Source organism: Callospermophilus lateralis, chromosome 11, assembly GCF_048772815.1.
Source record: "Callospermophilus lateralis isolate mCalLat2 chromosome 11, mCalLat2.hap1, whole genome shotgun sequence".
NCBI lineage: Eukaryota > Metazoa > Chordata > Mammalia > Rodentia > Sciuridae > Callospermophilus > Callospermophilus lateralis.
Window position 1 is genome coordinate 53825333 of NC_135315.1, and position 24891 is coordinate 53850223.

Sequence of the window (24891 nt, forward strand, 5' to 3'; positions counted from 1 at the left end):
GGTGCCCTAGCTGGTAGTCTTGAAGCCTTTGCCGAGAAGCCGGCGCGGGGTAGGTGGTTCCTTGGGAAGCGGGCCCTGGAGGAGGCCGAGGGGGCGGGGACAGCGGGGCGGTGGAGAGGGGACGCTCTCAAAGGTCCCAGCTAGACCGGGCCGGGGCGGTACTGAGCCCTGCTCAGGTGAGAGACCGGCCGGAGTCTGGCAGGGCTGGGCATCCCCTTTCCCTCCACTTTGTTGGTTATCCATCTCGCCCTGGTCCAGCCCAGTTTGGACGCCAGCCAGGGGAAACTACGGGGTAGTTGATTCCTTCACACTTGCAAAGTATAAGTGGACCTGTTGCGCTTGAAATAATCCTTTGATTTAAAAAGTATTATAAACAATTTTTTTAATTTGTGCGGTTAGGGTGGTAAAAGCGAGTTAAGTGTAACCAAAATGCCCAGCACTTCTAATGATATATTACATCGTAAACTAAAAGCACAGTGCTGTACCGGGTATATACTACGTTAACCCTCTTAATTCGGTCTACAGGGGCTCCAGTCTCTTAAAATACTCTCACTGCTCCCTGCCCCCTTCAGTTTTCTGATTAAAAAAGTTGCTGATGGCTTCCTCATCTGAGACCTTTTCTGTTACTTGGATACAGGCACATATTAATGAGACTAAGGTCTATATAGGTTTATTTTTGTTGTTGTTGTTGCAGAGAGCATTGATTTCATTTGCTTTTGTTAAGTCTCAGTAGCTGCAATCTTCATCACCACCCCACCACTTCTGTGTGGGGCATTTCCAAAAATGCAAGGGGGGAGGAAAAAACCCCAAACCTCCTATCTCCTTATTTACATGATTTCCACTCTTGTGTGAAATTTTCTTCAAGGTGTAATAGTGAGAGAAATGCTTTACCCTCATGGTGCCCCACAAAAATTCCAGGGACCAGTTGAGAGGAAATTAGGTTTATTCAAAGCTGACTTTGAGTAAGACAGAGGAGATCTTTCCGTCCCAAATCTCCATCTTCAAGGACTCAGGGGTGCAGAAAGCTTTTGTAAGAGAAAAGGAGGTAAAGAGAGACAATATACACTTTGTAATATACACTGGTAATATGAATATATATTTAGCTAGCCTGAATATATGTCAGTCTTTATTTCCTTGGCATTTGGGAGCTCTGGTTCAAGAGGACTTACTCAGAGCAGAAGCAGCTATTGTTCCACTGATTACAAAGAATTTTGTTTTCCCTGTGATTTGACCCACCTTGCCAGGGGTGCTGCTCCCTAACCCAGTGAGTTGTAGTTCAGTAGGATTTGTTTTTTTCTTCCTAAAGTTCAGCTGGAAATTTCTGAAATTTATGCTCAAAATTAGAAGAGTTGCTAAATGTTTCCTTAGCATTTCAGATCATTGTTTGTCAAAACTAATTTTTCTATCTTAGTTGCCTGGGTAAGATTTTCCTTCCTCTTATTTCTATGTATTTGTTTGCTCAGGGAGAAGTTTTTTCATGTAATCGAAAAAGGGCACAAAAGCAGCTTTCTTATTAAGGCAGAATTATTGTTCATTTCTTCAAATGCTCCATTGTGGGTTAATGAGCAAACATATATTTTATTGAATTTGATGTTTTTTAGCTGGTATATTAAATTTTATTTACCAAAGTGATTCTATTTATCAGAGCAATTTTACAAGTTCTTCACAGTAAGTTTATACTTTTAGATGAAATTGCAGCATCTAAATCAGTTTAAAGCAGGTATTTTAGATCTACTTTGGACAAATGCTAATAACACCTTTGAGTCTGATGGACCCTTGCTAAAAGGTATACAAAGTGTTATCTAGTGTGAGTCTATCACTTGTATCACTACTGTAAACCACTGAGATCACCAAATGAAGTTTTTGCTTTTTTTTTTTTTCCTATTCATATACTTTCTTTGAGAAAGAAGGGCATGAATAAATACCATTTATATTTGTTCTAGTAATAGTGTCAGGGCTTATTAAATTTTGTTCTTGATAAAACTTTAAGGCTAGTTTGACCAGGGTAGCTAAGCCTAAACATTTTGTGAAGTTCCTGGCACTGTAATATGTTGGCTTCATCTTAGGTGCAAACCACTGCCCCATGTTTGCCTAACCAGGGACATTTCTGCCTCAGCTTTCCTGTTATGGTAGCATATAACATAGGTTTCAAGATCCCCTCCCTCTCTGGTGTTTTCAAAGTCTCTGCATATAAAATCTTTGCCAACTGGCCCCCTTCTTGAGACATACGTGGTTCTTTAACAGGATCTTATGATGCTAGAACCTCCAACCCTTTTCTTTTGCTTTGACAATGGTATAAAACATACTTTTTAGTGCAGGGCTGTCTTCTTTCACAAGTTCCTCTTAGAAGCTTTGGGGCTTATTACAAGGAACTTCAGCCTTCTGACTCTTAGGTGTTATAGAAGTTTTATTGGTATTGTAGCAAATTTTCTGCAGTTAAGAATTCTTGGTATATCTTACTTATTTTTAAAAATCACTTAAGTTCTTCACAAAATGCTGCCTGTTTATATTGCACCAAAACTGGTAGCCTTTTTTTTTTTTTTTAGAAAATACTGTTGTTATTCTGTTTTATTCTAGTTTTAATTAACTTGAGACTCAGTAAACAGATATACTCTTAGATATAAAATTTAAAAATCATTTTCTTGTTTACAGAGTAGTTGCTGTGCATTATAACTTAGCTGCATCTCACAACAACCTTATGAGGGACGGTTTTAAGTTCTGAAGCTTTCAGCAGCTCATGATTATACCTTTTTAAAAAACTAAAGCTTAAATAATTTAGCAGATGATATGTGGTGCAGGCATTTTGTAAAAGCTATCTGTATCCCTATCTCTTCTCACCACCCCAGTTCCTAAAGAGTAAGTTTTTTTTTTCTTCTCTCTCTCTTTTTTTTTTTTTTTTTTTTTTTTTTGAGCGCTGGAGGTCAACTGCCCTACCACTGGGCTACTGGGCTACATCTTAAACCTTTTTTTAATTTTTTGAGACAGGGTCTCCCTAAGTTGCTGAGGCTGGCCTTGAAATTGCAATCCTCCTACCTCAGTCTCCTGAGTAGCTGGGATCACTGGCATGCCCCATTGCACCCACCAGGAAGACAGAGATTTAAGACAGAAAGCTTTCCTCTGTCTTTCTCAAAGCTGGCTAAATTTTTACGGGATTGATGATCAGAAAAGCCTATTCCCTCTGGTAAGATGTTTACTGAACCAGTCTTCCTGAGTTCCCTGGGCATCTTCCTGAACATTAAAAAAATAATAATAATAAACCAGAGAAGTAATTTTTTGCCCTCTGGTTCTTTTTACTTCTGAGCTTTTCTCTCTGTCTCTGGATGTGGCTTTGTCCTCCCTCTTGTACTTAGCAGGCCCCATTGCAAATTTAAGTTTCTGTTTTTCAGAATATTTTCTTTAATAGAAGTATATGTTGCCTCCCTACCTTTGACCTTATTTTTAAAAGCTGCATTTAACATTTTGGTCTCTTCTATCCCAGAACAGACTTTCGGTATGCAGTGTGTGTCCCTTGATAAGTTTTGCCACCTTCCTTTAACTTTCTTTAAAAGGTTGCCAAATCTTGGGGTGTCCTTCAAGTTCCGTAAATTGAAACTGTGGATCCAATGAAAGATGTTTTTAGTATTAATGGCAAAAAATTAATTTGATTTGGCTTTTAACTTGGGGGAATTTATTGGCTCATATAACTAAATGGCCAAGGATAATTCTAGTAGAGACAGGTAGATGCAGGTGTTTAACTGCTGGTTCCAGGAATATACTTTGTAACATTCAGATTTGCTTCCTTCATATTGAATTATTTCTCAGTTAACTTTTCTCCTTAAGTTCAAGTTGTAGTATTTGCTAATATGTCCCTGGACTGATGCATATTGAGCAAGCTTGTGTTATGTGCTTACTCCTAAACTGGTCCGGAGGAAACTGGGCTTTTATAGGCCAGACCTGGTTTATCTATCTGTCTGCCATTCCCTTTCCCAGTCAGGGAGCAAAGGTCAAATGGCAAATGCTAAGAGTAGGAAATTGGGTAGATACCTATCTATCCAAGGAAAATTGGGGTGCTGGTGCTGTTACTCAAAGAAAATGAAGTGACTTCTGGTCAGGCAAAAATAACAGCTGTTTACTGAAGAGAAGATCAAATTAATCAGGACTAAATCCTCTCTAACTGATCCACGAACATATTATCACCTTAAAGGCTTTGAGTTTAAATATAAAAACAAATAATCTCATCTGGCAGGGGATAAGAACATTCCCAGAAACAGTTTTCTGTTAAGCTTTGCTAATAATGTTCATGGGACATACTTGCTAAATTATCTTTCTATTAATCTGTACTTGGAATCACAAATATTTGAAACTAATAAGATGTGATTTTCAGCTAACTTAGATGAGTTTTGATTTCTTGTAATTGTTCTCCACCTGAAAAGTCAGACTTTCTTTAATTTATAGAAAGAAGATACCACCCCAGCATGCAGACTTATTGACAAGTCAGCATATTTATTGACAAGTCAGCATATTTATTGATTGCTAACTGAACCGTTTCAGATGGGGACTGCTGGAAGAAAAGAGCAAATTAAAAACAAAAAAAACTCCATGAAAACACCAGACCATTTTTCAGGATTTCCTCCCCTCCCCTCCCCTCCCCTCCCCCTCCCCTCCCCTCCCCTCCCCTCCCCTCCCCTCCCCTCCCCTCCCCTCCCCTCCCTGGTACAGTTTTACCTGTTTTAGGAGTACTTACAACCAATGAGATTGAGGAAGAAAGGAAAGTAGCTGAAGCTCCTAACTGGATGGATTAAATAAGGAATGTAGCATTAGTGACAACAGTTTTGATTTGAAAAATGCTCCTTTGTTTAAATAAGTCTGAAGTCTGCCTCCTATTCCAATTATAGAGTTGTATCCTCCATCTGTTAGGAGTGCTTTTACAGTGGATTCACATGTCTGTAGACAATTAAATAGGAACTCCATAGATATATCAGGCAGATGACTGGAGACTGGGAGTCTGAAAGTAATTTTAGCCAAATGAATTTTTAGAAACATCTAGGTTTTAATAAATGCAGACACTTACAGCAAGTTAATTACGATAGACTTTGTAACAAAAGTAGTTGGTAATTGAGGATCTTGGCCTTTGATTTTTGTCTTTTTTAAAATGACAATCCCATCAGTGTCAGTTAGTTTTGGTGCTGGATATTTTTTTTTTGTCATTGTTTAAAATTATTCCTCTCCTTTCATGTCTTTACTGCGTCCTCCAGTTACTTTAGATATAAACTGTGAGACACTTATTTCAGATGATCAACCTATCAGCAAAGAGAAAGACCCAGACTGACACAAAATAACCCATAATGGGAATCTGATATATACATTACAATGAGTGTAATATATGTATACCTTTTCAAACAACCATCACAGATGAAATTATTTGATGTTTGTGGGGAAGGATGTATGGTGTGTTTTTTTAGGTGAGTCAGTATTTATTGTAAATTAGATTATTCCATATTTAAATTTGACTTTATTAGAATTAGAATGCCTGTTCATTATGGAATAGTACCTGTTTGTAAATTATTCCTCTTCCAGAGGATAAAATTGTCTGTATTAAGATGAGAAACTGAACAGTTTCAGAGGCTTAGTATTTTAGAGTTAAGATTGTCAGTTCTAAAGCTGATGGATGCTTTCTTTTTCAAGTTGTCTTGTGAATTAACTAAGTTTAATGTCCATTTTGTCATTTTCTTTAGTCCAATCAGAAAATTAAGATGTTTTTAACTTAGTTGTCTTTTTTTACTTTCTTCGGTTTATCTAGAAACCTGTTTGGAGGTTATGGCTAATAAGGCCAATCCTGGAACCCTCACTGACAATTCAGAAAGACTCTTCTCCTTTGGAGTAATAGCAGATATTCAGTATGCCGACTTAGAAGATGGATACAATTTCCAAGGAAGCCGGCGGAGGTACTACAGACATAGTCTCGTTCACTTACAGGGTGCCATTGAAGACTGGAATAAAGAAAGCAGCACGCCCTGTTGTGTCCTGCAGCTTGGAGACATTATCGATGGCTATAACGCACAGTATAAAACATCAGAAGAGTCTCTGGAAGTTGTTATGAACACATTCAAAATGCTTAAAGTCCCAGTTCATCATACATGGGGAAATCATGAATTCTACAACTTCAGTAGAGATTATTTAACACGCTCTAAACTTAACACAAGGTTTCTAGAAGACCGGATTGTAGATCATCCTGAGACCATACCCTCAGAGAATTATTATGCTTACCACTTTGTACCGTTCCCTAAATTTCGGTTCATTTTACTCGATGCTTATGACTTGAGTGTCTTAGGCGTGGATCAGTCTTCTCCAAAATACCAGCAGTGTATGAAGATACTGAGGGAGCACAATCCAAATACGGAATTGAATAGTCCTCAAGGTGAATTATTCCTTTGAGCTGAGAATCTAATACATTGTCTTTAAATTCTTCAGCTACCTTTTATTCAGCAGGAAGATGGATGATTAAGGTAAAAGTATATTGTCACTGTTGTTCAGGGTCAGGATTTCACCCAAGCTTTGATGTCACATGGATTGGTTACAACATGATCGAAGCTTCATTGATTTAACAGATATTTGAATGCCCATTCTGGGAAGGTCACTTTGCAAAATGTCTTTTTTAAATGGATGAAATCAAGGGAATCGGGATAGGAGGTGGGCAGGACAAACAATCATGTATTAGTTTTCCTTCATTGTTACAAAGTACCTGATGTAATCATCTTATAAGGGGGAAAGGTTTATTTTGGTCCATGCCTTCAAAGAGTTCATCCCATAGTCACTTGGCCTTGTTGCTTTGGGGCCTGTGGCAAGGCAGCACTTTATGGCAGGGAGCATAAGAAAAAGAAGCAGCAAAGACAAAGAAGCAGGTCTGGTACCCCAGTATTCCTGTCAAGGGCACTCCCCACCCAGACTTAACTCCCTCCCACTAGAACCCACTTCTTAAAGGTTTCACCACCTCCCAGTAGTGCTGTGAGCTGGTGGCTAAGACTTTAACACATGGGTCTTTGGGAAGAAGACATTTCAGATCTAAACTAGAGCCACCAACGAAACCAATAAGATTATTTCCACAAAGTACTACCAAGAAAATAAGAGTATGGTGTTATAGAAAAGGACTAGGAGTACTATTTTAGATTAGATGATCCAAGGGGAGAAACATTTAAGCTAATATCTATAGGACAGGAAGGAGTTATACTTGGAAGAACAAGGGTAGGGAGCTAGTAGAGGGAAAGCAGATGTGAAGGCATTAAATGGAATAAGTGGCAGTATTGAGTAACCCAGGAAGGGGCCACTGAGGTGTGAGATGATTTTTGAAAGTAAATAGGCACAGGAGTGTGTAGTGGGATCAGTGGACAGGGAAAGGAGGTTCTGTTTTCTTTCTAGTGTAATGGAAAGCCAGTGAAACAAGCAGAGGAATGTCAAGACTAGGAGTAAGATACAGGAACTATTAATATAGCACTCAAGAATAAATTCTTGTCATTGCCTATTTTAAGTCAATTACTGCTAATAAATATTCCTACAGAAAAAAAGCAAGTGTCCCTGCAGTAGGTAAATTTAAAACCCAAACGATGGAGAAATGACATTTTCTGGGTCTAACTTACTGAATTTATTTAGGACTTTCTGAGCCCCAGTTTGTCCAGTTTAATGGAGGATTCAGCCAAGAACAGCTGAACTGGTTGAACGAAGTTCTTGCGTTCTCTGACACAAACCAAGAAAAGGTGGTGATTGTGAGTAAGTATTTAAATTGTTTATCTGGTTGCAGTAGCATTTTAGAGATTGAAAAGCTAGCGTTTAAAGAATCTAATGATATTTGTGTTCTCATATCCTCTTTCTATAAGATGGGTGCTTAGTCAATGTTTTAAATTAAAATAAAGCCTAAACCTGAGATTAATATTTGCAAATGAGTCAGGAAGGAAATGTACAATAACAAAAATATATTGCCATATATTAGAGTATGTGAGTTGCCATTTTAGGTTTCAAAGCAGAATTTCCCCAAGTGGGATCAGTTCACGTATTAATTTTTAAATGAGAAATTCATTTCAGGTCCCGTTTCATATTTCAGCCTTGGGAGCCCTGGCTCCTAATTTCTATAAAATAGAAATTACATTTCTATTTTTAACATGTTGATCTTTTAGATGTGGTTAAAAACATGTAGATGGTACAAGGATGTTTGTGCTGCCATTTGGTTGTCAAGCATCAAAGTTTGGAAAAGATGAAGTTCCCTCACAGGTTATGGCTGTGACACACCACCATTTGGCTCAGTAATAATTAGTCTTAGAAACTGTAGTACTTGACTTGCATCTACTCTTTTGTTCTTCCACTGCTAGGCTAAGAGTATGGGAGCTGGAAGAGACCTACAGATCATGTTGCCAAACCCTTTAATTTTAAAGATATACTGAAGCCCCAAGAGATGAAATTACATAGCTAAAGTCACATAACTGCTGAAAGAATTGAGACTTTTTAAAAATCCCAGTCCCCTTTCCCCTCTGTCTCATATTCTTTTCATTTCTTTTTATTGATGGCAGTGCACCTACATCTGTAGCCTCTTAAATTTCTTCAACATTGCTGTAAGTTTAGAAACTGGTTAAGTAAACATTTAACAACTGAGCACCTTAGGCTCTCTTTGGTTAAGTTTAGTGGAAATTTCCTTTTGTTTTTATGTGCTTTTAAACTTATTGTGGCTACTCAGAAGTTATTTTGAGTTTTGGCCATTCACTTGGAATGGCAGAATTGCCATTAGCTGAGATGGGAGACACTGCAGGACAAGGAGGTTTGGGTGGAGAGGGCCAGGTGCCGGTTTGGAACCACTGTTTTGAGATGTCTATTAGATATAATATGCCTGTCATACATTAGTGAAAATACTGAGTGAGTAATTTAGACCTCAGAGTCTGAAATTCAGCACAGAGGCTTAAGCTATCTATCATAAATGTGGGAGTTGAAAGAATATAGATGATTTTTAAAGCTATATAAATCACTGAAAGATCACCAATGCATAGGTATAGATAAAGAAGTTCAAGGACCAAGCATTCGGACACTCCTGACAGGATACTGGGGAACTGAGTACTTCTAGGAGAAGGGGGCAACTAATTGTGTAATTTGATAGGTAAGTCAGTGTGGCTTCTACACAGCCCCTTTGGCCTCTTAGACCTTAACAGTTACTGTGTGTGTGGATGGGCATTTGCTTGCACCTATGTGTTCTTAATTGCTTTAGGGTTCTGTTACTCTCACCCCCCTTTTACTTGTATTATAAGTACATAATAAGCAAAAGCATGTTTAAATTTCAGAATAAAAATGAACAGTAGCAGGACAAAGAAAAGATTTACTGGGAAGAAGCAGAGATCAATGAGCCATGATATCTGAATTTCAAAGTGAAACTGTGACCTGATTGTATGTGTGGTCTAGACTTACAGATGTGTTGACATCAGGAATTCAAATTCTCCTGGCTCTACTTCCACATATCTCCTGTGGGGCTCGATATAATCCTCCCTGCTTTAATCAGTTTTCTTATCTGTGAATTAGATATGACCACCTGATCTCATGGGGGTGTTCAAAGTCTTGTGATTCAGTTCTGTGGCATTGTTTATATAAAAATGACACATAATCCATAGTCAGTCCCTAAACTGTTCTTTTATTAGTACTATATCTTTCTGTATATATAACATTGGTGTTTAAGAAAATCAATAAAATTGAATTCCTGCACAGCATCTGCCTGATTTCTGGCTGCTTTTGCAGACTTCCTTGGCATAGGTGCCCTTGATCTTCCTTTGTGTTTGTGCAACTTGAGACTGTGTATAGGCCTCAGCGATCTCAAGATTTGCCTGTTTAGTAGCTTTTCCCACCTCATTTGCAAACTCTCACCCTCCTTTCTATGCTCCAGAGATCCAGGTGTTGATAGCCTACTACTTCACACATGTGGAATTTCTCTGGTCTCAGTCCATTTGGATGAGGTAGCAAGACACTTTTTTTTTTTGTAAGTACTATTATTTTTTAATGTAAAACATTTCTTAATTGGCTCATAACTTTTTTTTTTTTTTTTTTTTTTAAACTAACAGGCCATCTTCCCATTTACCCAGAGGCCTCCGACAATGTGTGCCTGGCCTGGAACTACAGAGATGCTCTGGCAGTCATCTGGTCTCACAAGTGTGTGGTGTGTTTCTTTGCTGGTCATACTCATGATGGTGGCTACTGTGAGGATCATTTTGGTGTGCACCATGTCAACCTAGAAGGAGTTATTGAAACAGCTCCAGTCAGCCAAGCTTTTGGTACAGTTCACGTCTATCCTGACAAAATGGTGTTGAAAGGAAGAGGCAGAGTTCCAGACCGAATTATGAATTATAAGAAGGAAAAAGCCCTCAACTTTTAGTCTGACTTGTTTTATTTGCCTTTGAAGGAAGAGAGTGACTTTGCTTGTATTTGTCTCTACTATACAAAAAGGAAAACAAAATAAAAATTCTCAATCCCATTGTTCTGTATTCTACTTACATAACAAAATGTATACTTGGCTTCAGTGTGTTAGTTGATAAAATATTCAGAAGTGTATTTTTAGATAATATTTCTAGTGCCGAAAGACAGAAACAGAATAAGCCAGGGAGGGGCTGATGGTGGGGACATCTGGTACTGATAAGGGACTTTATTTGACCTTACCATATTTTTAAATTCATTTTACAAGGTGAGTATATTCATGTGTTAACTACAGAACTTAAAATTTATAATAAAAATAAATAAAGCTCAGGATAACTTTTCCTTTCACCTTGTAGTGTGAGTGAACTCTGGACAATTTTAGCTCAGAATGCCTATATTTGGACTTTATAGGCTTGTAATCCTGTTTTGTGAACAAAGCCCCTTTGGTCGTTATTTTACAGTTGGTATGGCATCTCCATCCCCAAGAGGGGTGTACAGAGAAGTCCTGGGGCCCTTTTATGATTCTAACCAACGCAAGGCCAAGTGCCAGTGCTGCTGTGTCCCACCCACTGGTACTCAGTGAGGCCACACTCCGGCGGGTCAGTGGACTCACCCTTACTTAGGCCTTTCTGAACAAATGGGCAATGTTTGAATCAGTTGTGACAAGGCTTACCTGCAAACCCGTACTAGATGGAAAATGGAAACTGTTCCAAGTATAGAAAAGGTTTGAGGACCAAAAACAAAAGAAATACTAGTCAACTGTTACTGTGTGCTTATGGAGTACCTAGGTACTGTAGTACTGTAGAGGTGTATTTGCTTTCTACAGCTTCTATTACAAATTCCTACACACTTGGTGACTTACCACATGCATTTGTTCTCTGAAATTCTAGAGGTCAGAAATCTAAAATAATTTTCACCAGGCTGAAGTCAAGGTATTGGCTAGCTACATCCCCTCAGGAGGCTCTGGGCAGAATGTTTTTTTTTCCAGTCTCAAGCAGCACCTTTGAATTCCTTGACTCATGGCCCCTTCCTCTACCTTCAAAGCAAATTTCTGGTTGTCACATCACCTTCTTCTGTGTAATCACATCTCTCTGCCGTAAGAACATTTATGATTACACTTAAGGCCAATCTGGATAATCCAGGTAATTTCCCCCTCCTAGTATCTTCACATATGCAAAGATTACTTTGCAATACAGGCTATCAGGTTCCAGGAATTTGGATCTAGATGTCTTTTGAGGCCTGTTATTCAGCTTGCCACACAGGTGACTATAATGTGCTCTTATATTCACTGACCTTTCTTGGGAGTGAAAGGCATCCATAAATACAAATGTGTGAAACTGGTTGTCATATAAAGAAAAGACAAGGAATGTGGAGGGAAAATACTAATTTCATTTGAAGGGATTAGAAATGTCATGAAAAGAGGAAGGAAAATGGTTTGAAAAAGTGGGAAAAAATATAAGCAGAGGCATCAAAAGGTTGAGTTTAGAAGAGGCAAGTAATGCTATGCGGACTCACCCATAGGTGCTCAGGGGTTTGGTAAGAAATAAAGGAGGACAGGACAGGCTATATTGTGAAGACCCTTGAATGATGAGCCAGGAATGAAAATTTACCTCTTGTTGGACTCAGTGAAGGGTTATTGGGTTTCTGAGCTGAGAAAAACATGATTACATCTGTTTGTCAGTAAAAAAAAATGAGAAGCTGGTATATAAGAGGGACAATGGGAAGAAGACAGAGGTTTGGGAAGACAGATTTTTAAAATTTTAATTTGTTAAATATGACAGCAGAATGCATTACAATTTATATTGCACATATAGAGCACAATTTTTCATATCTGTGGTTGTACACAAAGTAGAGTCTCATCCTTCTTGTCTTCTTACATGTACTTAGGATAATGATGACCATCGCATTCTTCATCTTTCCTATCCCTATGTCCTCTCCCTCCCCTTTCCCCCTTCACTCTATCTAGAGTTCATTTAATATCCCCCCCCACCCCTGCCCTGCCTGCAGCATATTATGGATCTGCATCCTTAAATCAGAGAAATCACTCGGCATTTGTTTTTTGGGGATTGGCTAATTTCACTTAGCATTATATTCTCAAACTCCATCCATTTACCTGTAAATGCCATGGTTTTATTCTCTTAATGCTGAATTAAAAATAATTCCTAAATTCAGTAGGAAAATACAGCTTAAAAATGAGTTCATTAATATAGGCTCTTTTTTCAAAAGACAGCACTCCACCAAAAGTTAGTGTTGGGACTTTCTTCCCCCCCCCCCCCCCCCCCCCCCCCCCCCCCCGCCAGTACTGGGGATTGAACCCAGGACCTCCTGCAGAGTAGGTAAATGCTGTACTTCTGAGCTACATCCCCAGCCCCTTCTCCTTTTCATTTTGAGACAGGTACTCAATAAATTGCCCAGGCTGGCTTTGAACTTGCATTGTTCCTGCCTGGCCTCTGGAATAGCTGGGATTACTGGTGTTCATCTGGCTAAATTATTGTCTTTTATATGCTTAATTTGAGATGCAAACATTACTATGAATATTTACAGAAGTCATAGTCTAATAAGGGAAATGCAAACGCTATGAAACTATACCTTGGATATTGCTAACATATAAGCACAGGAATCAAGCATAACTTGGAGTAGTAGGACATACAGAGAGTTTACAAAGAGTCCATTCCTTTGTGTGTGGCTTTAATAGCTTATTTGAAAGGAGGTATAAAAGTGAAAAATAACATGTAAGCTAAATAGACACTGGAAAAAACCCAATGTATTATTTGCATTTTATTGACCTTTAAAATAAATTAACACTTTAGCTGCTTTAATACCAACTTGATTAATTTTTCCTTGATGGAGAATTTTTGACTGTTTAGTGGCCCCCGTCCCCACCCCCCGAAAAAAAATGCCTACCTCATTTAACAAATATTTATAGAATACTTACTGTTGTATTTAAGACTGTAAAAAGAAAAAACTATCAGATTAATTTTTGTTTTCCTGACCTGTAGGTACTAATTCTTCCCACTAATTCTTTTTGAGTGAAGTATTTCCTAAATCTCATGAAACTGAGTAAGTGACTACTCAGATGAAATCCAAATTTGATGCTAGCATAAGCTAAAAAGTTGCCATCCAGATATTCAGAGCACTGTCCAAATGAAATGCAAGGTGAACCACAAAATTTAACACACTGTATAGACACATTTAAAAAAGTAAAATTAACATTTTATTTAACCCGATTATCATAAAATATTATCTTAACATTAATATAAAAATATTTGACATTCTCTCATTTTGTACAATGTTTTTAAAATCTACTGTGTACTTTACACTTGGATACTAAAGTTTTGTTGGGAATGCTTGATCTGCATTTAGATATCAAATACAGATCAAATTGATAGTTGAAAAAAATTCACATGCCCAAGTTGATCTAAAACCTCTTCACAGTTTTCCAATAATTGGATGTCAATTTGTAAATTAAAATGGAAGTAGAAAAAAATTAGAAATTTACTTTCTTGGTCACCCTAGCTGCATCTGAAATGCTCAGAAGCAACATGTGACTAGTGGCTGCTGTGTTGGGACAGTGTAGCTCTAAAATCCTCTCCTTGGGGTTACTTTGAATATTCCTTTTAAAAAGTAGTATAATTTTTTCATTTAGAATAATGAGAAATTATGAATAATTAATATCGTGCTTTTTTTCTTGATTGGTCCCAAATTCCTTTTTAATCCTCATTCATTTTCTTTTCAAGTTATGCCTGTTCATTGGCTTCTTGAGTCCTCATTTATTTCGTACCACTGTACCAGTTTATTATCCTGTGATTGGTTCAGGGCTATAGGCCTCTCTTGAACAACCTCTACTTCAATGTATTACCCAAACTCTGCTCCCCTCTATTTTACTCATGGATAGCCCTTTGTAATCCATAAATACTTAATATTTTCATAGTTTGATGATAGCAACTGTATAAGTAGGGCCCCATCACATATTAATTCTATTTTATAGATAAGGAAATGTCCAATGTATATTTGCCCAAGTCACTTAGATACTGAATTTACTTTATTATTTTTGGAAGGATGGAATCTTGCTGTGTTGCCTAGGCTGGCCTCAAACTCCTTGCCTCAAGTAATCCTCCTGCCTGAGCTTCCTGAATAGTGGGGACCACAAGCATGCATCATGGTGCCTGGAAGAACTCATGGTTCATAACTTTTGTTCTAGTGCCTTTTCATTATATTATGGAAGAATACCCTTTACAAAAGGCATCCGTAGAATCCCCATTCTTACTATTTCATCCAATCTTATATTGTACTGTAAGCAATCTTAGAAAATTCTTAAAGACTTTTTAAACATCATCTTCAGTATTAGCACAAATTACCTGAAATAAACTGGGAAATTGTCCTGTTCCCCCAATGTTTATAAAATAAAGTTGAAAATTCTCATTTAAAATTTCGCATTTAAAATACAATTCTTGGATCCATTTAAAATACTGTCTTGCAGTGAGTTGGCCAGAAAGACCGCATTTCCTTGTTTATATATACATAGACCCAGGAGATAAGTGGGAAAAGAGCAACTGCAGTAGCAACAACCAACTGAATTCTTCCACCAACTGGATTCCTATAAAGACACATAAAATTTTTGTTAAAAAATTCAATAAAAGTTATACATTCTTTAGGAAACAAGTGGAAGGACTGAATTGGTTAAAGTTACATTTTAATTGGTCTCTTCTCAAATTTAAAAATATAATTCACTCAATGATTTGTAGAGATTCTTTATACTTAATCCAAATCCTTATTTATGTATGTTCAAAATACCCTGTTCTTCCACTCAATGGTTTCTTTTGAAGAACATTAATTAGATAATGTTGAAATTGATCTTTTCCTAATGATTTTTATGTCCTGCTTAAGATCCCCAAGGTCTTGAAGATATAATCTTCTCTAGAAAGGCCTTGAACATACTGTTATCTTCTCTAGAAGCTTTATTGTTTTGCCTCTTTATAATGCACCTGGAGTTGATTTTTAGGAAAGTTGTGAGGTAAAAATTGTTTCTTTTTTTTTTTTCCACATTGGAATTTCATTCATGGTCCAGGCATTATTTATTGAAGTCTGCCTTTCTTGGCTACCCTGTAGCATTACCTTTGCCATAAGTCAATGGTCTACATAAATATGGATCTGTTTCTAGATTCTACTCTGTTGCATTAGTTTGTTTATGTATCCTTTTGCCAGTAATAGTTTATACCTCTAGTTCTTCATGTTTTCTTTATAATTTTGCATGCAATATTTTTGTATATCTCTCCTAAATTTATTCTAGGAGGCTTATTACTTTGATGTTCTTATAAAATAGTAACTTTTCATTTTTACCATCTTCTGCTACATTGCTGATGGAAATGTAGTTTGTTTTTGTATATTTACTTAGCAACCTGGCATCATGCTAAACTCACTTATTAATTTTAATAATCTCTTAGATCCTTTTTTCTTCATATGCAGAAATGTCACCAACAAATAAAAGTTTGTTTTCAATCCTTGAGCCTTTTATTTCCTTTTCTTGCCTTAATGTATGGGTTACAATAGCTAAAACAGTGTTGAGAAATTGCAGAAATAACTAATTTATCTCATTCCTGATTTCACAGGAAAAGTTTACTGTTCATTAACTATCATACATTGGTGTAGATACTGTTTATCAGATTAACTTCCCTTCTAAACCTATATTGTAAGAGCTTTTATCATGATTGGACATTGAATTTTATCAAATGCTCTTTCTGTATAGTTCAAGATACTTCACTTTCTTACTCTGTTAATGTAGAAAACATTGGTAGGTTTTATAGTGTTAATTATAATTACTAGAATAAAGCCAACTTGTTGGTTGGGTTCTATATTGTAGGATTTGATTAATTTTTTTTTTCAAGATTTCCCCATCTGTGGTCATGGGTAAGAGTACTGTATAATTCTCTTTGTCTTATAATGTTCTTGGCAAATTGTGGTTTCAAGATTACTAGTTTCTCTCATAAAATGAGATGGAAAGCATTTCTTCTTTTACTTTTTCTGAAAGTCTTTGTTGATTGTGGGTATGATTTCTCCAAGAATGTTAGATTTTTCCAGCTATGCCATCCAGGTTTGGAGTTTTCTTTTAGGAAAAAATATAAATTCTGTATTCAATTTATTTCATAGTTATGGGACTTGTATTTCTTCTGTAAACGTTTTGGTCAATTGTACTTTTATGGAATTTGTTTTCTTAATCTTTATTTTCAAATTTACTGGCATAAAGTAGTTCATTATATCCTCTTAAAAATTTTAAAATATCTGTTAGATATGTCATACTGTTCTTTCTTTCATCCCCTGGTATTTGTTATTTGTGCCTCCTCTTGATTTTTTATTTTTCATTTTCATCTTGCCAGGGCAGATCAATGTTATAAATCATTTTAGAAAATCCATAAATTTGGCCTTGTTCATTCTCTCTCTTTTTTTTTTAGGTCAAGTTTTCATTTAATTGTTTTCTCCTTTTATATTTGCCTTCTGTTTCTTTGGGTTTAACTTGCTGACTTTTTTTGCAGGTGGGGGGCAGATTGGGGGTTTAATTCAGGGCCACTTGCTAAGGCTGGCCTCAAACTTGTGATCCTCCTACTTCAGTCTCCTGAGCTGCTAGGATTACAGGTGTGAGCTATTGCATGCCTGCTTACTTCTTGTTAATTTCCTAAATGGAAAGAATTCCTAATTTTTTGGAAATTTAGTGATTTTCAGCCTCTTTTGATTGTTTTTTCTTCTTATCTTTTTGGTACCAGGGATTGGACCCTGAGCAATATCCCCAACTGAGCAATATCCCCAACCCTTTTTATTTTTATTTATTTATTTTTGAGACAGGGTTTTGCTAAATTGCTGAAGTAGCTTGGAAATTGCAATCCTCCTGCCTCAGTCTCCTGAGTCACTGGGATTATAGGTGTATGCCATTGTACCCAGCTGTTTTATTTTTCTTTTTTAAAAAACATGTATTTGAATCTATAAATTTCCTTCTAAGCATGATTTTTAGCTGCATCCCACAAATTTTGGAATGAAGTGTTCTCCCTTTCAGTTCAAACTATTTTCTAATTTCCAATGTGATTTTTTATTTGACTCAAATGTACTTGAAAGTGTATTTCCTAACTTCCAAATATACCACTGATTGCCTAATTATCTTTTTGTTTATGATTTCCAGTTTAATTGCATTTTGGTCAAAGAATACATTCTGTAGGATTTCAGTCCTTGGAAATGTGTTGGAACTTCTTTTAAGCTGAAAATGTAACCTTTTTCAAACAAATATTCAATGTGTACACATGAAAGGAAAAATGGATTCTGCCATTTTTAGGTGTTCTGTTTATGTCATTAGGTCAAGTTTCTTATTATGACATTAAAATCTATATCTTCACTGATTTTTTTTTGTCTACTTGTTCTCTTAGTGACTAAATGTGTTAATTTTCTATTTTTCTCTTTAAAGAGAAATGTTCTGTCAATTTTTCTTCTCTCTATTTTGAGCCAATGTTATTAGGTGTATACAAAGTTAGAATTGTTATAGCATCTTGATGAGGGGAAACTTTTGTCATTAAAAAGTGCTTTGGCATCTTAAAGCCAATTTTTAATAAATGGTGCTGGGATAAACAGAAAACTATATGCTAAAAGAAAATGTTGGTCCCATTTTTTATCCCATTACACCAGGATAAATTCTAAAGACTTAAATACAAAAGTGAAACCACACTTGTATTAGAGGATGATGTATGTAAGTTGCTTTACAACTTGAGAGGGAGGTATGTTTTCCTAACTATGGCTCCAAATGCAGAATTAATAAGGAAAACAATGGATAAATTTGATTATACTAAAACAACAAAACAAGCTTTTATTTTACTTTTCAGAAATAAAATGAAGCATAACAGCAAATGCAAAATATATATATATATATATATATATATATATATATATATATATATATATATATTTAATTAGAGAAAAAGTTCAGTAGCTATCGAATATAAAAAGCTTCTAAAAATAGAGAAGACTAATAACCTGAGGAAGACTCAGGTTAATCCTGTATCTCCAAGAGATAAACTAACATTTCATAGAAAATTCAAAGTCTTTTTAAAAATACACATAGGTGCTATGTATATTGTGATAGAAGTATATAACATCTTTATTTAACATATTAACCATATGAAAATGTTCCCACTTTTGCTCTTCATAAGAGAAATACAAGTTAAAACGATACCTTTTTAAATTATCTAATTAGTAATGATTTAAAAATTTGATAGCATTCTCTTTTGGAGAAGTTTCTGAGAATCAGGCACTTTTACCCTTTGCTGGGGCGGGGTGGGGGGGATACAAAATGGAACAGCTCCAATGGAGGAGAATTCAAGAGCACACTGAAATATTAACTCTGCAGTTGTACTGGAACCCAGCAGTCCCACTTCCAGGAATTCATTCCAAAGACATGACAGTAAAAATATGTTAGATACAAGAATAAAGATATTAATTTTTATTTTTTAAAAGTAGTAATTATTGAATGTTTTCTTTGTATCACAGTGAAGCACTATTTTTCAATAGCAAAATACTGAGTATCATCTAAAGAAAAAGCTGGGTGAATAATCCAGGTATCTCTCAAAGGAATATTCTTTATGTAATACTATAGGATGAGCTCCAAGATGTAGTAAGTGAGAAAGCAAAGGGGATGCAATTGAGATGAGTAGGAATACAAATAAAAGCACATAATTTGCTACACTTATAAAACCATGGGATATATAGGGTCAGGGGGATAGAGAAGCTATATTCTTTGAATATATCTTATTTTATAGATTTAGCTTTGGAACCATGTGGGTATTTTACATAATTGCAAAAATCAATAAATTTTTAGTAAAATTATCCCCAGAAATAAATCAATCTATGTATTCACTTTGGTGGCATCAATACACAGAGCCACTATCCCTGAACTATCCTAATAATTTGAATGTATCTGTTAGTGAGATATACCCTAATGACAAAAACAAACACAAAACCTGTTTTCAGTAGTCATACTTGTTATTTTGAGAATTGTTATTAAAGTGCTATTTTGTATGGGAAGCTGAGGCAGGAAGATTAGAGGAAGTTAGAGGCCAGCCTCAGCAACTTAGCAAGGCCTTCAGCAATTTAATGAGACCCTGTCACAAAATAAAGAAGCCTTGGGGATGTATTCAGTGGTAAAGTGCCCTTGGATTCTATCTCCAAACCCAACAAAAATTTGCTATTTTGTATTGTAAGATAAATCAGCTATGTTGAAGTCACAGACACTAGAGATTTTGCCATGATTAAAAGGTGATGCAGATACTTTTAAAGCTTTCCTGAATCTTCAAGCTTCTTTCAGAGGTCATTTTCCTTCTTAAAGAATGCTCTTTAGTCTGGCAACTGGGTACATAGGAAACTATGGTTTTCATGATCATATGAATTATTATGAACATTTGAATCAACTATTATTTGATTATTGATCAGCTTTCCTTAGGAAAAGGAGTAATTTCTTTCAGAAGATTCCTGTTTTCATTGATTGGTGCAGTCTCACTTACTACCTGATTTTATCAACCTTAGGGGTATCTGACTTTTAAGCCTTGAAAACTTACTTTGATGAACTGTGGCAGAGGCTCATCCATGCTGTGATAATCACCAGACCAGACAGCTCCCTATAAAAATAGCATATATTTCAAATTTTTGAAGTAGCTGCAAGTGAGAAATGTATTAGCACATTGTCTCCATGACCACTTGATAGTGCATTCTGATTAGGTAACTTCCCCTCAAAATATGTAGCATCTATAGGATATTTTCAAATATGATCATGATTTATAAATTACTTTATTTCAGAACTTAAAGTCTATATAAAGATGTTTCAAATAAAGGGGCAGATATGAGATCCATGATTGTTTCCTAAATTTATAAAGTGTGCCCTCCAGAATTAAGTTTCTAAAAACCCACTCAGAGTTGAGCATAATGGCTCATGTCTGTGGATCCCAGCAACTCAGGAGGCTGAAGCAAGAGGATCACAAGTTCAAGGGCAGCTTCGGCAACTTAGCAAGGCCCTAAGCAACTTAATGAGACCCTGTCTCATAATCAAAAAATAAAGAGACTAGGGATATAGCTCAGTGGTAAAGTACTCCTGGGTTCAGTCCCCAGTACCAAACAACAAGAAAACACTCAGATTCTTACTCTAGGTTACTGGAAGGACAGTAAAATGCAGAAAGTAATCTCATATTTGATTAATCATTATTTTTACATGTTTTAGAGCTTTCAGTCTTAGGCAGGATGAGCTCAAACCAATGCATAATTTATAATACATACTGCAGGAGATTGGGACACTTCTTATGGCAGAGGAATGGGTTTTAGAATGAATCAGACTAACAATTTGGGGGTGGATATATGCTTCTAGATATGTAATATTATAAGCACATACTTTTTACAAAGAGTACAAAATAAAATCATTTAGCCATAGTACATTGGAAGCCCCACCTTGAGTTCAGCATAACTCCTGGGCTTCAAGTTGGAAGCAATTTAACCCATTTGGTTGACAGACCAAGCTGGATTTGTTCTCCAGTTTTCCAGTAAGAGATCCTAAATAAAGTTACCATGGCAAAGCCACACCATATCAGGGATGCCTTACAGGTCTCTGAGGGTCAATGTTGGCAGATGCCAACAGGGTGTAGAAAAGAAAATAAAGGGGCTCTTAATATGACTAAGAGTCAAGAGTGGAAGGATGTGAAGGAACTGTTGCTAAAATAGGAACAAATGGTTATGACGAAAGGAAGAAATGACACAAGACATAGCAGGGCAGGGCTAGCAGAGGCTGATTTAAAATACTGTGCTCTGAGGTGGCTGATCACAATTGTAGACATGCTTTTGACTTCATCAGAGCTGAGTCAGAATGCTAGCAGTTATCACCTTATCAGACTAGACTGAGTGTTATTGTATTGTAACCTTGCTCTTTACAAGGAGGTCAAGGTCAACTGCCTGACAGTTATATAATGGATTAGGTAATGACTACGGGTAATGGTGATCATGGAGTCTCATAGGCAGTGCTGGGTTTAAATCCTGGCTACACCACTTCCTCAGTTTCATTAGCTTCTGGAGGATATAATACCTTCCCTGCTTCTTCTTATGGTATAGTGGGGGGGGGGGATGAAATCATCATTGTGCATAGATAAGGTGGCATTGTAAAAGAATAAAAGATTTCTCAGTTCTGCTCCACCCCTCCAAAGAGCTAAAGTCCCTGCTCACCTGCCTTCCTCTTCGTGTAAGATGTTATGTTGGGTGTGAAGTAAGAAGTGGTACGCCAAGCCGGCGGCCCACACCAGGCAAAACGACATGTGGACTGCAGAGACACTCTTCCAAATAAAGTGACCTAAAAATACATATCTTGATGACCTGTTTGTGCTTGTATTGTCATAATCTGCTTTTAAGAAAGGCATTCAGAAACAACAACACAACAACACTTCCTTTTTGAGGGACAACATAGGTTAGAGTATTAATTGTAAACATCAATGGACTTTCCTTGGTTGGTTGCCTAACATCTCTCCTTCCTTATTTTCTTTGGGGATCCATCCTTCTCACACACCTAGTCCATGTGTGCCAGCAAACTGGACCTTAGCTAGGACCTTAGGCACAGTGATTCGGCTCAGGTTAAACAGATGACGCATCAGGGTCAATAACAAAATTCTGAGATGTTCGTAGGGTGCAGAAACAGAACATCCATTCTGTTGGACTTAGTGTCCTGATGCAGTGAACGGGGAGCTGCAGAGCTACCAAGTGGAGCCCAGGGGTAAGGTCAGACCTGCAGGTGGTGGAAAGAGAGATGGAGAGAAGTTCTGGGACCACCACCATCTGCAGCCTTTCCAGCAAACTGTACCAGTATGTTTCTTCTTAGGTCACAGCACTTGGGAGTTGTGTTCCTTCTGGTTTAGAACTAAAGCAGCCCTAATCAATTCCCCTTAAAGATGCAGACACAGATCTAAGGGCCTATAGGAAGAGCCCGGAGCTTCCAGGGATTAAGAATTTTTCAACATGGCAATCATTAGTCTTTATTCTAAAAGTATCTGAGAACTTCCAGCCCTACTAGTTAGAAGCTGTTGTAGAGAAAGTAAAGAATAAAAAAAAACAACACGCACACACATTTTTTTTCATTATAAGATACTGTTGCATTGAGTTAGGTAGTCTATAGGCAATACAAACCAGTTATTAAAATAAACCAGTTATTTTAAGTTCATTTTTTACATATATATGCCCCCAGGGTGGGGATATATATATATATATATATATATATATATATATATATATATTCTTAAGAAGCTGGTTCCAGAATAAATATAAAACAAAGCTCTGCTTTACAGACATTCTTTCATTCAGCAACCATTAAGTACCTTCTGCATGCCTGGCCATATAATTAAGGACTGAATACTTGTGTCTCCCTCAAATTCATATGTTGGAACCCTAACCCTTAAGGTGGTAGTATTAGGAGATGGGCATTTGGGAAGTAATCAGTTCATAAAGGTACAGTCCTCATGACTAGGATTTGTGCCCTTATAAAAACAGATCTTAGATGCTTTCTTTGTCCCTTCTACCATGGAGGGAGGACTCTCATCAGACACCAAATTTGCTGGTGCTTTAATCTTGGACTTTGCAGCCTCCGGAACTGGGAAAATAAATTTCTATTGCTTATAAACTGCCTAGTCTTTGACGCTTTTGGTATAGAAACCTGAAAGGATTAAGACTTGTATACATTTAGGTTTATGCAAAAGCATATAAGATATAAACCTACTTTTAAGAAGTGTGGTAGGAAGGAATATAAAAATGTGCAATACATTGCTACAGGTACTAAAATGATATTTAAGGAGATTAGAAATGATATATGTAGAGATTTATGATACACATTATAAACAATTTATACATAAGCGGCACCTCATACATATAGATTTTAAATAAATTCAAAGTAAGAAAATAATTCATGGGAGTGATATTACCCTACAAAGAACTTGTGAAGAAAATGAGTTCACAAAGGGTTATAAATAATAAACATATAGTAGGCATTGATTGCCACTGAGAATGAGAACACAGGATAAGCATTTATGTCTGTGCTGCTTTTATATTAGTTTGGTGGCTTCAGAAATCAATGCAGTGACTGCAATTCTTCTCTCTTATGGGCTAAACGACATAACCACTATTCTATGTCAGCATGAGAAGTCTTGGGTTCAAATTGGTAAAGAATAGCTTACTATTTCCAGTGCTTGTGAAGTTTTCCTAAGACTGGTAAGGATGATCTAGATTAGCATTAGCCCCTTCTTGTTATCAGAAATGAGAAGAAATCCCTAGAGAGTCCTGTTCTTTTCCTGGGAGATTAGCAGTAGTTTAGCACTGTTACAAGAAAATCTGATTTGCTGAATCTCTATTCAGAATCCAGCGGTCATACCTGTGACAAGAGGGTTAACTCCTACAAGCAGGGTCAGTACTGCAGGTACAGCATATACCACCTGTTAGCAAAAAGAGAAAATATGTGGATTAAAAAGTATGCCCAGCATACAAAATGTTCAGATGTATCTAGGAATAAAAACAAAGATGAAATCAGCCCGTTATTCACCTCTAGGTTTCAGTATGAATTCAGTATGATGACCGTGTTGGGTTGTAATTTTACCATTAGCTATTCCAGGAAAGGCTCATTCATCTTCAAGCTCTATCATTGAGCATAAAACCTTGATCTTAAGATTATGTGGACTCCCCAATGTCTTCCAAGAAAATCTGAGGCCCAAATGACCTTCCCCACTTGCATAAAAGAAATGTTCTTTGAAAAAGAGAGCAGGGACAGCCATGATTAGCTAGATGGCCCTGCTGGGATGGACCAATAGACCATCTCTGTGAGACCACATCAAATATTCTAAAAATGTATGGATTGTATCCAACATTAAGATCAGGTTCTTTTTGAAACAGGTAATTGTTTGGAAATTAGAAGACTGGTCCTAAAGAAGCCCTGTTCCCAAGTCTCATTCGTAGCAAGCAGAGTGTGGCCAAACTTTCTACCATGTATTTGTGTTGTGGACAGAGAAAAAGTAGGAAAGGTAGTCTTATAAGAAGCATGGGCACTTTCCTAGAAATGTAGTTACTTATCCACATCAAGTGCAATGCTACGTCAAACCTTTAGTTTATTTGGAAAGTGTGAGAACTGTACATTTTACGTGATTTGTTTTCATTTTAAAAGTGTCTGTCTTGTGCTTGGGCAGAGAGAACATTTGGATTACAGACCCTGTGTTCATCTTTCCTAATAGTGATATTTGCAAATCAGGTAATCTCTTAAGGTGGAGGATCATGCTACTTAAGGTTAGAACAGCACTGTCCAAACTTTAATGTGCATAGGAATCATCTGGAGGTCTTCTTAAAATTATAGATTCTAATTCTGCAGGTTTGGAGGAGGGCCCAGGATCCTGCTACTCTAACAAGGTCCCATGGGTGCTACTGATATTTTGCCAAGGACCACAC

The 24891-nt window shown here is 36.7% G+C and overlaps 2 protein-coding genes across 3 annotated transcripts in view; one reads left to right on the top strand and one right to left on the bottom strand.

Moving 5' to 3' along the window:
- Positions 1–10605, top strand: Adprm (ADP-ribose/CDP-alcohol diphosphatase, manganese dependent). The gene is made up of 4 exons (XM_076870395.1): positions 1–49; positions 5780–6397; positions 7627–7743; positions 10065–10605. Exons 2-4 carry the CDS (start codon positions 5797–5799, stop codon positions 10373–10375), a joined length of 1029 nt encoding a protein of 342 aa, XP_076726510.1. The 5' UTR covers positions 1–49; positions 5780–5796; the 3' UTR covers positions 10376–10605.
- Tmem220 (transmembrane protein 220) overlaps positions 4727–24891 on the bottom strand; it is a 24061-nt gene continuing 3896 nt past the window's right edge. The window contains exons 3-6 of one of the 2 annotated variants that reach the window (XM_076870397.1): positions 23831–23891; positions 21646–21769; positions 20001–20060; positions 4727–4768 (exon numbers count right to left, since the gene is read on the bottom strand). In XM_076870397.1, the coding sequence (XP_076726512.1) occupies positions 4765–4768; positions 20001–20060; positions 21646–21769; positions 23831–23891 (249 nt within the window). In that variant the 3' untranslated portion in view covers positions 4727–4764. Of the gene's footprint in view, positions 4769–13613; positions 15011–20000; positions 20061–21645; positions 21770–23830; positions 23892–24891 lie in introns of those variants that run through there. The other variant, XM_076870396.1, reaches the window with a different exon arrangement.